Source organism: Hyperoodon ampullatus (assembly GCF_949752795.1).
Source record: "Hyperoodon ampullatus genome assembly, chromosome: 1".
In the NCBI taxonomy this organism is placed as follows: domain Eukaryota; kingdom Metazoa; phylum Chordata; class Mammalia; order Artiodactyla; family Ziphiidae; genus Hyperoodon; species Hyperoodon ampullatus.
This window is the reverse complement of record NC_136914.1, coordinates 58999370-59011853: the sequence shown is the minus strand read 5'-3', so window position 1 is coordinate 59011853 and position 12484 is coordinate 58999370. Positions and strand designations below refer to the sequence as shown.

General features: G+C 46.9%; 1 protein-coding gene across 2 annotated transcripts in view; it reads right to left on the bottom strand.

Annotated features, from left to right (window-relative positions):
* The window catches only part of HK1 (hexokinase 1), a 71331-nt gene that overhangs the window by 33575 nt on the left and 25272 nt on the right, over positions 1-12484 (bottom strand). For both annotated transcript variants that reach the window (XM_079712381.1, XM_079712382.1), the window contains exons 3-4: positions 6007-6155; positions 152-271 (exon numbers count right to left, since the gene is read on the bottom strand). In XM_079712381.1, the coding sequence (XP_079568507.1) occupies positions 152-271; positions 6007-6155 (269 nt within the window). The remainder of the gene's footprint in view (positions 1-151; positions 272-6006; positions 6156-12484) is intronic.

The following is a 12484-nucleotide window of genomic DNA, read 5'->3' as shown; positions in this document are numbered from 1 at the left end:
AACCTTACATTAATTTCTACAAATATTTCTAAAAAATACAAGATACACAAGCCATCCTGTAAGCAAAAGGGAAAAGTAGTCAAGGGAAAGGGTTCATTAGCATTTCGCCTATGGGGCTTCTGTGGAGCATTATAATCCCAGAATGTTTTACCTCATCTATTTTGGATTGCCGACAAGGGAAAGAAAATGTGAATCCGACAGGTAATTTCTTGTCCTTGATTTTTTTTTTCTCCATGAAGTCTCCCAGGCACTCAGCGACATGATCAAAAAGCTGGAGGAAGCACAAGAGAGCAGTCAGGAGGGAGGAAGGGGACTTAGCATTTCAGGAAAAATGTGAACAATTCTCTGCCCCACACAGAAAGGAGCACGGCTACCCCAGCTGCCCATACCCAAGGCACCCAGTGGCCCTGCATGAAAAGCCACACTGGGGACTTCCACTGCAGGGGGCACAGGTTCAATCCCTACTGGGGGAACTAAGATCCTGCATGCCTCACAACACGGCCAAAATAAAAAGAAAAGCCATGCTGTGTGTGACTGGCAAAGAAGAGTCCCTTGAAAAGAGCCTGCTTCATGGGCCACCACGGCTTAGGAAGCCTTTTAAAGGCTTCACACAGAACTGGCCTCTCGGTGGTCACTAAGATGTATTATCTGGGTACTGAGGAAATGTAAAATTAAGAGAAAATCAGCTCATCCTCCATAACACACAGGCCATGCATCACCAGCAGCCACCCAGGTGGAGTGGCCATTTGGCCCCTTCTCTGTATCTCTATCTTCATCTCTATCTCCCTCACTCTGTCAATTCCAGAAGCTCCGCGGAATACATATATATTCCTAGCCTCTAGCCCACTCGCGTGATTTCAGAATCTTCTGGTTAACAAATTTTTACTTTTTCCTCAAGTATAATATGCATGCAAAAAGGTGCAGACATCCTAAGTATAGGGTACACTGGATTCTCACAAGCTGCACCCACCTGTGTCACCAGCACCCAGATGGAGAAACACAATGTTATCAGCACCCAGACACCCACCTCGTGCAGCCACTGCTGCTGCCACCCAACCCAAGGGCAATCGGCAGGCACTCTGACTTCCACCACCCTCGATTAGTTTTGCCTGGTTGTCTACTACGTATAAATGGAACAACAGTGTGCACTCGTTGGTATCTGCCTTCTTTTCCTCTACACTATGTGTGTGTCATCCACGTTGTGTGTCTCTGTAGATTCTTGATTCTCACTGCTGCACAGCATTCTATGGTGTGACTATACCACAGTTTATTTAGTGGATTGCAATTTAAGTTTGCCAGCTCCACAACATGTGGTCGGGATATGTATACATATCTTAGACTCCACTAGAAAGAACCCAGAACACTGTTTCCCTAGCCTCTGCTAGAATACTGTCAATGACGGGATGCTCACCATCTCTAAGGCAACCTATTGGATCTCTCCAATACCTCCCCTCTTCTCTAAAATGTATCCAGAACTGAATATAATACTTTATATGTGTTCTGACCAAGAGGAAAGCTTAGTTGAACTAAGAACCTCCCTTTCCCTTCGCTCTATACCTCTATTAATATAACCAAAGCATATATATGCTCCTTCAGCAACCATGCCACAGTCCAGGTAACCTCTCTGGTTTTTTTCACATGGCTGTCGTCTAACACAGACCACTAGACCTCCCTTGTATATGGGATTGACGCAGCTAATGGAGCTTCTTGAAGCCGAGAGAAGGCAGTGTTGGCAGAGCCAAACCACGTGGTCACAGGAAGCAACCCCAGCCCATGTTCCCAGACAAGGTCATCTGCCTGAAGGCTTTATTTGCAGGGTATCCTTTTTTCCCCCCATATTAAACGTATAGTTTTATTCAGGCTCGATTTTAACAAAAGTGTCAGGGAGAGAGCCCACAGTAAAGAGTGAAGCCCACGGGGGTAGGTCCTTCCCAGATGCCTGAGGAGGGGGCAGGTCCCCTCCCCTCTCCTTCTCTTCCCTCCGCATCTAAAGGGATTTGGGGAGAAACACAGGGGAGGGGGCTGGTCCCCAGTCTGTGCGGGTATGTTTTGGATCAAGGGCTATGGAGGAATAAGGGACCAGCCCAGGGAGGAGCGGGGGAAGGGCACAAGGCCCACCTGCCAGAATCCACAGCTTTCTGATTCATGCCTGAATTCAAAAACAAAACAAAACTAGACCACAAGCAGCACCCACTCCCTCTCCCCGACCAGGGCTGTAGTTCGAGGGGAGAAGAGGAGGCCTCTTCACCGAGGCCACGGTTCACTCACTGCTGGCCAATCTGCCGGGGCTCCCTGACAGATTGAGGGGGTTGAGGAAACTAAAATAAAACGTCACATAAATTGTCTAGGAGGAGTCCAGCCAAGGGCCAGGTCAGAGCGCGGCCAGGCTGGGGGACGGGGGCCTCTGCAGGCTGGGGGATCACTGCCGCCCTCACAGCCACTGTGCAGGGTCTCCTTGAGAGACCTATCCCCATCTTTCCCCAGGTGTCCTTGACTCAGCTCTACAGTCTGACTTTCCTGCCAAGGTAAATGAAAAATTGTCAGTTTTGACTTGGGAGTCTCTATCCCTGAGTCACTATTACTCAGGTCATGGCTACAGCGGCGACTGACTAAGGAGACACATGACCACCTTCCCCGGAGAAGCCCAGCTAAACTTCCTGCGACCTACATTTCTGAGCGATATAAACCCATCACTAAGCCCGTCAGCTCGCCCCACGTCATCTGCATTCAGAAGCTCCAGGCTCCCAGGCCCTCAAGAGAGCCGGCTGGGCGGAAGGAAGGAAGGCAGGCTGCGGGCAGGAAGAGGCAGGGAGAGCTCAGCCTCAGAAGTGGATTCACAGGGCTGGGACGCTGGATGCAGCCCCCCGCCCCCATTCAAGCCAAACACACCCACCCCTTAGTGCTCTGCTAAGAAGGAAATGTCCCCAACCCAGGGGCGTTCCCCCAGGCTAACCCACGTCTGTGACCAGCCAGAAAGGGAAGTTACCCAGCCTCTCGGCACACAAAATTTTAGTGTCTAAAAAACATTTTTTTTTCTTTCCTGACAACGTGTACATTTATTTAATTTAAATAAATTTAAATTATTTATTTAGCATTCAAAATTCCCAAAACTAAATAAGTGATGTTTTAAGAAGGCTGCATTTATGCTTCTGAAATTATTACAGTTTAAAACTGCACTGAAACTTTCGAGATACCTTGTGTGTGTGTGTGTGTGTGTGTGTGTGTGTGTGCTTGTGTAGAGAAAAAGAGAAAGAAGGATAAAGCAAATAGTTAATTGGGAAATCTGGATAAAGGGTATAAAAAGCTCTTTGTGCGTGTCTTAAAGCTTTTCTATAAGTTTAAAATTATTTTGAATAAAAGGTTTAAAAATCTAGCAAAAATTCCTGTACATTACAGAAGACGAGATCACAACCCCAAGATTCAGCACAATTCAGTCTGTAAGTATGAGTTGCTTCATGGGCAAAATGGGGCCCTTGGTTTATTAGAATATTCGATAGGTCGATAAGAGATCTCAGAAAAATGGACCACCAATACTTATTGCTAATCTCACACCAAACTTCTGGACAAGAGGTTACGGTTTCACCCCTATTTTTTTTTTTTTTTTTTTTTTTTTTTTTTTTTTTTTGCGGTACGCGGGCCTCTCACTGTTGTGGCCTCTCCTGTTGTGGAGCACAGGCTCCGGACTCGCAGGCTCAGCGGCCATGGCTCACGGGCCCAGCTGCTCCGCGGCATGTGGGATCTTCCCGAACCGGGGCACGAACCCGTGTCCCCTGCATCGGCAGGCGGACTCTCAACCACTGCACCACCAGGGAAGCCCCTTCACCCCTATTTTTAAACTGCTAACCTCCCTCAGTCACTTGGATCTTCCTCCTTACCCATAGCCCTCACATTTCCACACCATCAAACATTTTTAATAAAAATATAAATTAATTTATTAATTAATTAAAGACAAAACCCAGCCTATGAGTGTCCCATGTTGCTAACATCTGGAACCAGACTGCCTGGGTTCAAATCCCAGCTCTATCACTTATGTGCTGTATGACCCAAAGGGCTGGTTACTTAACATCTAAGCCTCAATTTTCTCATCTGTGAAATGGGAATAGTAATAATAATACCCACCCCATAGGGTTGTTGTGATGATTAAATGAGTTAATCCAAATAAAGTGCTTAGATCAGTGACATACATAACAAGCTCTATGTAAGTTTTTGCCATGACAATATAACATTATCGTTATCATCATCACCATCTTTTCTCTGCAGGAAGAAACAGCAGGAAACAAAGTGATCCCGGGGCTGGGAAGATGGGGACAGAGGCTGGGAGAGTCAAGGTCCCAGGGGCAGCAATAAGAAGAAAGTCACGGGACTTCCCTGGCGGCCAAGTGGTTAGGACTCCGTGCTTCCACTGCAGGGGGCATGGGTTCGACCCCTGGTTGGGGAACTAAGATCCCACGTACCCCAACGCGGCCAAAAAAAAAAGAAGGAAGTCACTGTGGAAGTGACAGGAGGTGGGAGGCATCCCCTTAATTTATAAACCCTGCTCCTAAAAGGTTAGGCCAAAGCACACAGGAATGTCTGCAGCACAGGGTGTGAGTCCCAATGGTGAAGCAAGAGGCAGAGGTGGCTCAACCCAAAGACCATGGGGAACAGAGTGACAGGTCAGTACTTTTCGCAAATGGAGAGAGCAGGATGCCAACCAGAGGCTGCTGGCCACCTGCAAAAAGGAGCAACGCAGCAACCACTGGGCAGGACGAGGAGACCTACTTGCTGGCAGCCTTCATGAACACACTGGATGAATGAGCCAGTCTCTGAAGCCCAGTAATGGAGGGATAGGCAGGGGGACCTCCCGGTAGGTCCATCAGATGAGTGATGCACTCTTTCAGCGGCTGACTGAAATGTGGCCCATCTGTCCTAGGGACAGTGTCCCCTTCAGTACTCACTGTGACATGGTCTGAAAAGCTCTGAACCCAACCCACCAGCAGTAGGTTAAAGGCCGGGATTAGCCCTTTTCTCTCATAGAAGGAAAAGGCAGAGAGCTTGCATCAGGTCCCACCCACGTTAATTTAGGAACAAAGAGGAGCCAGGAGAAGGCTCTGGGTCTCATCTCAAAGTCCAGCCCAGAACCAATAAGTTTTCTGGAGAACTCAGTCATGAACCTTGCCGTGAACACACCCTCCCTAAAGCAAATATTTGGCAAGCTCTGAATAATACGTATCCTGACAACAGCCATGACTTGGGAGGCGAGCTTCAAATGGGAGCGGCCAGAACACCTGCAGGAGAGGGTGAGGAGTAGAACAGGACCCGGAAATGACTGAAAACCTGACCGGGGGCTGCCCACATCCTGATCACAGGGTCCTCAGTGAGCCTTCGGCCCATCACCCACCACGACCACATGGGGAAGCAGGGAGGGTGGACAGGCCCTTCTGAGCATGCCCACAGCCTCGACCAGCAAAGGAAGGCAGCGCTTCCGTTGGCAGGGGTTACGAGTGTGAGAGGAAGGGATGGTGACTTTCCAGGCAAGGCCCTGCCCTCGGTGCTTTCTGGGCCAAGGACTCACAGAAGACTATTAAATCAGGTAGCCAGGAGCCCTTTATAATAGCCCTGGGGGTATAAGCTCAGATGCCTGCTGCCCCACTAGGTGACAGTCATAACCTACGAGGCCTGGGCCTTTGGTGAACTGGGTGAGGACAATGGCTTGGAAGAAGGGTTTTCACCCAAGGGCTCTGCTACCCCTCGCTGGGGAACCAACCCCAGGATCCTTAGGGAATGGATGCATTTACCTGCTGGGCTTCCTCTTCACACCCCTTACCTGAAAGTCCCAGCAGCCCCCTCCCATCCACCAGTTTACGCACATGGTGGGGTCTCTTCGGGCAGTCACACTCTTCCACCCAAGAGTCCTCCACTTGTGCCTATGATGGACTCCCAGTGCTTTGGGGTCTGGTTCCTGGAGGTACCCTGGGGCCTGATGCTTGGGCCACAGGGGCTGATCGGAAGGGAGCAGGGACCCACCTGGCTTCCACTGCCGTGCATGATGTTCTCAGGGGTGTCGTAAACCTCGGACTCCATATGAACAGTCTGTTTTTGCTCATGATTCACTTGCACCCGCAGAATTCGAAAGGAAGACCCGCCAAGATCCAGGGCAATGAAATCTCCCTTTTCTGTTTAGGGAGACAACAGTATCATATCAGATTCAAGTGCTCCGGGAAAGTCTCATGCTCTGCCCGCTTCTCAACAGGGGCCGGTCCCACCGCGCTGTGCTTTCGGCCAGAAGCAGGAGTCATTCAGACCCCATAGGACCACTGCCCCGCCTGGAAGAGTTGGCAAGAGAAACCCTCTCCCAGCCGGGCGTCCCTAGACAGACAGCTTCACAGTCCTGCTCACTCCCGACTACAGGAGAATGGAAGTATGGACTTAAGTACCAAGCCCTACTCATCTTTCTCTAATATCTTACCCTTTTTCACAAATGGCTGTGTTGTCCATAAAGACAAAAACAGCATTTCAAGTCAGAGAAAACCCTACATCTGAGGTCCATTCCATGCCTTGGGTTCCTTCCCCATCAGCTCAGACACCAATTCCAGCTAGTCCAGAGCTCTACTGATTCCCCAGGGGATTTTTTTTTTTTTAATTGTGGTAAAATATACATCACATAAAATTTTCCACTGCAACCATTTCTAAGTGTACAGTTCACTGACACTAAATACATTCGCAATGTTGTACAACCATCACCGCCATTCCCAAAATTTCTCATCATCCTAAACAGAACCTCTATAACCATTAAGCATTAACTCCCCATTTCCCCTGTCCCTAGTCCCAGGCAACCATGATTCTACTTTCTATCTCTATGAATTTGCCTATTCTAGATATTTCATGTAAGCAGAATCATACAGTATTTGTCCTTTTGTGTCTGGCTTATTTCACCTTGCATAGTCTCAAAGATTCATCCATGTTATAGCCTGTGTCAGTAGTTCACTCCTTTTTGAGGCTGGATGATACTCCATTGTATGTGTATCCATTCATCTGTTGCTGGACAACTGTGTTGTTTCCACCTGGGGGATGTTTTTAACAGAAGTCCCTCTTGGTCAGATAGGAGTCAACTGGCTTGATATGGTTATATTCCTCAAGACCAATGTGTGCAGTGATGGAGGTGGACCTCAGTGGGACAGAGAAAGATGACGGGACCATATGCCAAAACCACGATACAGCACCAATGGAGGAGGCCATGATGGGCAAGATTCCAAACCATTAAGCCACTATCTAATATTCTTTACCCTAGTTACCCTCACACATTCTCTTCCAAAATCAATTAAAATCTATTAATTTTACTCCTGATGTTACATTCTCACTGTCTCACTATCTTCTCATTTTCTTGATGGTGACTTTTGAAGCATAAAAGGTTTTAATTTTGATGAAGTGCAACTTAGCTACTTTTTTCTTCTGTTGTTAGTGCTCTTGGTGTTATATCTAAAAATCCATTGCCAAATCCAAGGTCACAAAGATTTGCACCTATGTTTCCTTCTAAGAGTTTTATAGTTTTAGGTCATACATTTAGGTATTTGATCCATTTTGAGTTAATTTTTGTATATGATATGAGGTAGAGGTCCAACTTCATTCTTTTGCATGTGGATATCCACTGTCAAATTCCAGCACCATTTGTTGCAAAGTTTACTCTTTCCCTCATTGGCACCCTTGTCAAAAATCAAGTGACTATAAATGTATGGGTATTTCTAGACTCCCCATTCTTTTTTCCCCAGTTTTATTGAGATGTAATTGACATAGTGAACTCTCAGTTTTGATCCACTGATCTATATGTCTATCCTTATGGCAGTACCACACTGTCTTGACTACTACTGCTTAGAAATTTTGAAACTGGGAAGTGAAAGTCCTCCAACTTTGTTCTTCTTTTTCAAGATTGTTTTGGCTATTCTGGGTCCCTTGAGCTCTTTCATTTTTTTCTTAAGTAGTGGTTGGCTTTTTTAAAAAAACAGCTTTTCTTTTATAAAGCTGACGCCATCTTTGTATTTGATTCTACCAAGCTTTAAGCTCCGACACACTGCTCTATTTCTGGAACTTAGAATGGTTGTTTGGCATACAGTAAGAACACAACAAATACTTGAACTAATGAGGGTGGTAAAGGAATCAATGAATGAACCAAAGTCTTCTCACACTGAATTTCTGTTCTTACCCTCTCAAGCCCCTTGAGGGAAGAACCACAACTCAGGATTCTTTACATCTGCCCTTGGCACCCAGGACAGCTCAATAAATGCTTGGTAGCTGCTTGATCACAAGGGTTGGTGGCCCATTCATTCATTCAAGGCAGCCTTGCTTGTTGTTCATAAAACAGGAAGCAGTTATACCACTGGTTGGTTGGGGTTTTTTTTTAATAATAGCTTTATTGAGAAATAATTCACCTATCACATTTTAAAGTGTACACTTTGGTTTTAGTATATTTACAGAGTTGTGCAACCATCACCACTATCTAATTATAGAAATTTTCCGTCATCTCCGAAAGAAACTCCATACCCATTTGCAGTCACTCCCCATTTCTTTCCAAACCCCCTCATTCACCAACAACCACTAATCCATTGTCTGTCTCTAGAGATTTCCCTATTTTGGACATTTCATATCAATGGACTACAATATGTGGTCCCCTGTGGTTGGCTTCTTTCATCTACCATGATGTTTTCAAGGCTCACCTATGTTGTAGCATGTATCAGTACCTCATTCCTTTTAATGACTGAGTTTTATTCCACTGTATAGATATACCACATGATGCCAATGTTTTGGGGGGGTTTTTTTTGGCCACACCATGTGGCATGCAGAACCTTAGTTCCCCGACCAGGGATCAAACCCGTGCCCCCTGCAGTGGAAATGTGGAGTCCTAACCACTGGACTGCCAGGGAATTCCCCACGATGACGTTGTTTTTAACTTGCTCCTATCGTGACTTCCCTGATGGCGCAGTGGTTAAGAATCCGCCTGCCAATGCAGGGGACGCGGGTTCAAGTCCTGGTCCAGGAAGATCCCACATGCTGCGGAGCAACTAAGCCCGTGCGCCACAACTACTGAGCCTGCGCTCTAGAGCCCGCAAGCCACAACTACTGAGCCTGCGCTCTAGAGCCCGCGAGCCACAACAACTGAAGCCCACGCGCCTACAGCCTGTGCTCTGCAACAAGAGAAGCCACTGCAATGAGAAGCCCGTGCACCGCAACAAAGAGTAGCCCCCGCTCGCTGCAGCTAGAGAAAGCCTGCGAAGACCCAATGCAGCCAAAAATAAATAAATACGTTAATTAAAACAAACAAACAAACAAAAAAAACTGCTTCTATGGTCCAAAGGAAGGAGACCAAGGGAGAATGCTGGGAAGCAGGTGTCACAGCTTTGTGGGAAATTCTGACCCTGATGTTACAGGTTGTTCAAATCAGTTTAGGGTTTTCTTTGGGCTCCCATCAGAATCCTAACCTCTATGGTGCTTACACTACTACTCAGTTAAAAAAAATGAATTTGGTATGAGGTGCTTCCTCTCAGGAGGAAGAATTACTAGAATATCAAAAGCACTTTATTTAACCATCATTCATTGAGCCTTTCTGTACTCCAGTTGCTAAGTACTTCATATGCCTCATTTTACTTTTAACCCTCTCCACCCTATGAAACAGGTACTACTATGATCCCCATTCTACAGATGAGCAAGTAAAGGCTGGGAGGGATTAGGTAACTTGTCAAAGCACACGGCCAGTAAGTGGCAGAGCCAGAATTTGAATCCAAAGCCCAAATTCATAACCGTCGGATAAAACTGCCTCCTGGATAGACCTCGGGGACAAGGATCCCCAAGGACAGCATCAAAGTGATACTTCAGCACGTCAGGAACAGCTACATCTCTCTTTGGGGGTCTCGTCAACATCCATGATTCCTTGCAGCTTCTGACTCTGTTCTTTTGCTTTGATCTTTAATGAAGATAATGAAAACTCCTTCCGGTAAGCAACTATAAACCACTTGTGCATAAGGAAATAATAGGCACAAAAGCAAACACCGTGCTAGGATGAAAATATGGGTACTTTTTATTTTGTTAACATTTTAATTTAATTAATTTATTTACTGTTTTAATGGTTTTCAAAAAATAAAACCATTTATTTATTTCATATTTTACACTGGCTTTCATCATAACTTAAAAACAATAGTTTGGGAAATTTTTCAGTTGCCAGCCTGGTCAAAGGTCTCATTTTCAGTTGAACGAAAGGCCTAAGTAAAAGCAGGTTCTTGTGCTCAAGTTCCAGGTGATGGTCGAGCATCTCCTGCTTATTGGTGTCAGTGTCAACACACAACGGGTAAGAGCTTTCAGCCCTTCATGCAGAAAGGGATCAGGTTTCAAGCAGCACCTTTGCAGGACCCAGGCCTGAAGTTTTCAAACAAGATAAGTGAAAATGGTCTCAGCTGCCTCTAGGTCGGGAAGGAACCTGGACTTAGGGTGCATGGGGCTGGCCCAAACTTCTGCAGCTCTGCAAGGCCCCTGCCCCACCCCAGCTCTCCACTGCTCCCTTTCTTTTTTTTTTTTTTTTTAACACAAACACAGGTCAGTAGTGTTCCAAGGAGTTAGGGTCAGAGAAGGAGACCAGAAAGGCAGCCTTAAGATGTCAGGACAATGCTAAATACTGCATACTCCAGACACCTGCTAGTGGGAGTTGATGGGTTTGAGGGGGGCCTTTCCCTGAAGGCATTTTACAAGAGGTCACTGTTAAGCCCAGTGCAGCTCCTGATCTGTCCCTGAGCAGTGACCTTGATTCCAGGGTGTGTTTGTGATTGCTAAAAGAAATGGTAGTTGGCCTCTCTTCTGTAAATCACATTTGCACCTCAGGAAATGCGAGACAAATATTAACTTACCTTCTCGGTTTATGGATAAGGAAGTTCCAACCAAATCAGGTGATTGACTTGCTCACAGTCACGCCTGTGGGAAGGCCAGGGCCCTTCCCTTTTCTTAGTCACTCATGTACTTGCAAATACTGGGATGCTCCTAATTTTTTATGTATATATGTCTTATCTTCCTCAGTTGGATGATAAGCAATTTGAAGCCCAGGGCAATTTAACATGCTTACTTCCCTCCCCCAGTACTGAGTCCTGCAAATCAGTACGTGTTTGCTGCTAGTTTGATAAGAACTACCTGGGTTAAATGCATGGTCTGTTCAGTCCTATCCTCTGTCAGGCAAAGGACACCAAGGAACAACTTCTGGAAAGGGCAGCAAGATTTCCGGTAAGCTTTGTTTGCTGTCTAGCATCTCTTTAGATAACTACCCTTCCTGGTTTTCACCTGAGTTGGGGGTGGGGCTGACCACCCACTCCAGCTCCAGGGGAACCAATGTCTGACCCAAGAGCACCCAGAGTCCCCCACTTTGGCCATCGTGATTGGTTCAGGATGGGCACGTGATCCACGTCAGCCAATCATTACCCTCTCCAAGACCACCTCTGGGACCTCTAGTTCTTAGGTGAGGTGTCACCTAGGGCTGCCAGGGCTGTCTCTGCCACCATAAGGGAGAGGTGGCCTACGAAAGAAGCCGACACAAAGACTGAAAGAATAAGAGACAGATGAGTCCCTGTCAACAGAAGCCAACTTACAACTCCATTTCCCAGTTATGTGAAACTAGAATTCCCTTTCTTGCTTATACAACTTTGAGTTAGATTTCTTTCAGCTACAACCAGAGGCTTCTGGGTTCAATATTCTTTATTAGGCAATGAGTCCCCCAAATACCAACTTGCCCTCCATAAAGGATCTATCCTCCCCTTTATGTCAGTTGGTTCCCCCATTCAGAGCTGTGGTGTCCAGTCACCCTGCTGCAGAGGCACCAGAGCTGCAGCCTATGGGCTTGTCCACATTATGTGGGGATACTGGGGTGGGGATGAGACAGCCTGCCTCTGCTTCCCCCTTTTTCCTGCCCCCTCACCCTGTAACATCACCGGGATGCCAGTGAATTCTGAAAAGCTCTGACTCTTTCCTTCAGGGCTAGACCTACACATTTAGGTCTGATGGGTGGGGGACTTTGACTGGCTGCATCAGCTGGGAAGGGGCCGCCCAAAGAATTCTTACAAAGTCGGTTATTAAGTTACAGTGATGATCAGGAGAACAATGACCCCTGTAACTCTCAAGGTGGTTTGCAGTTTCCAAAGCACTTTCATCTGATCCTCTTGACAGCCTTGTAAGGCAGGCAGGGCAGGACCATCACACCTATTTTGCAGATGAGGAAACGGAGGCTTAGAAAATTAAGTGACTGGGGCTTCCCTGGTGGCGCAGTGGTTGAGAGCCCGCCTGCCAATGCAGGGGACACGGGTTCGTGCCCCGGTCCGGGAAGATCCCACATGCCGCGGAGCGGCTGGACCCGTGAGCCATGGCCGCTGAGCCTGCGCGTCCAGAGCCTGTGCTCCGCAACGGGAGAGGCCACAACAGCGCGAGGCCCATATACCGCAAAAAAAAAAAAAAAAAAAAAAAAGAAAATTAAGTGACTTCT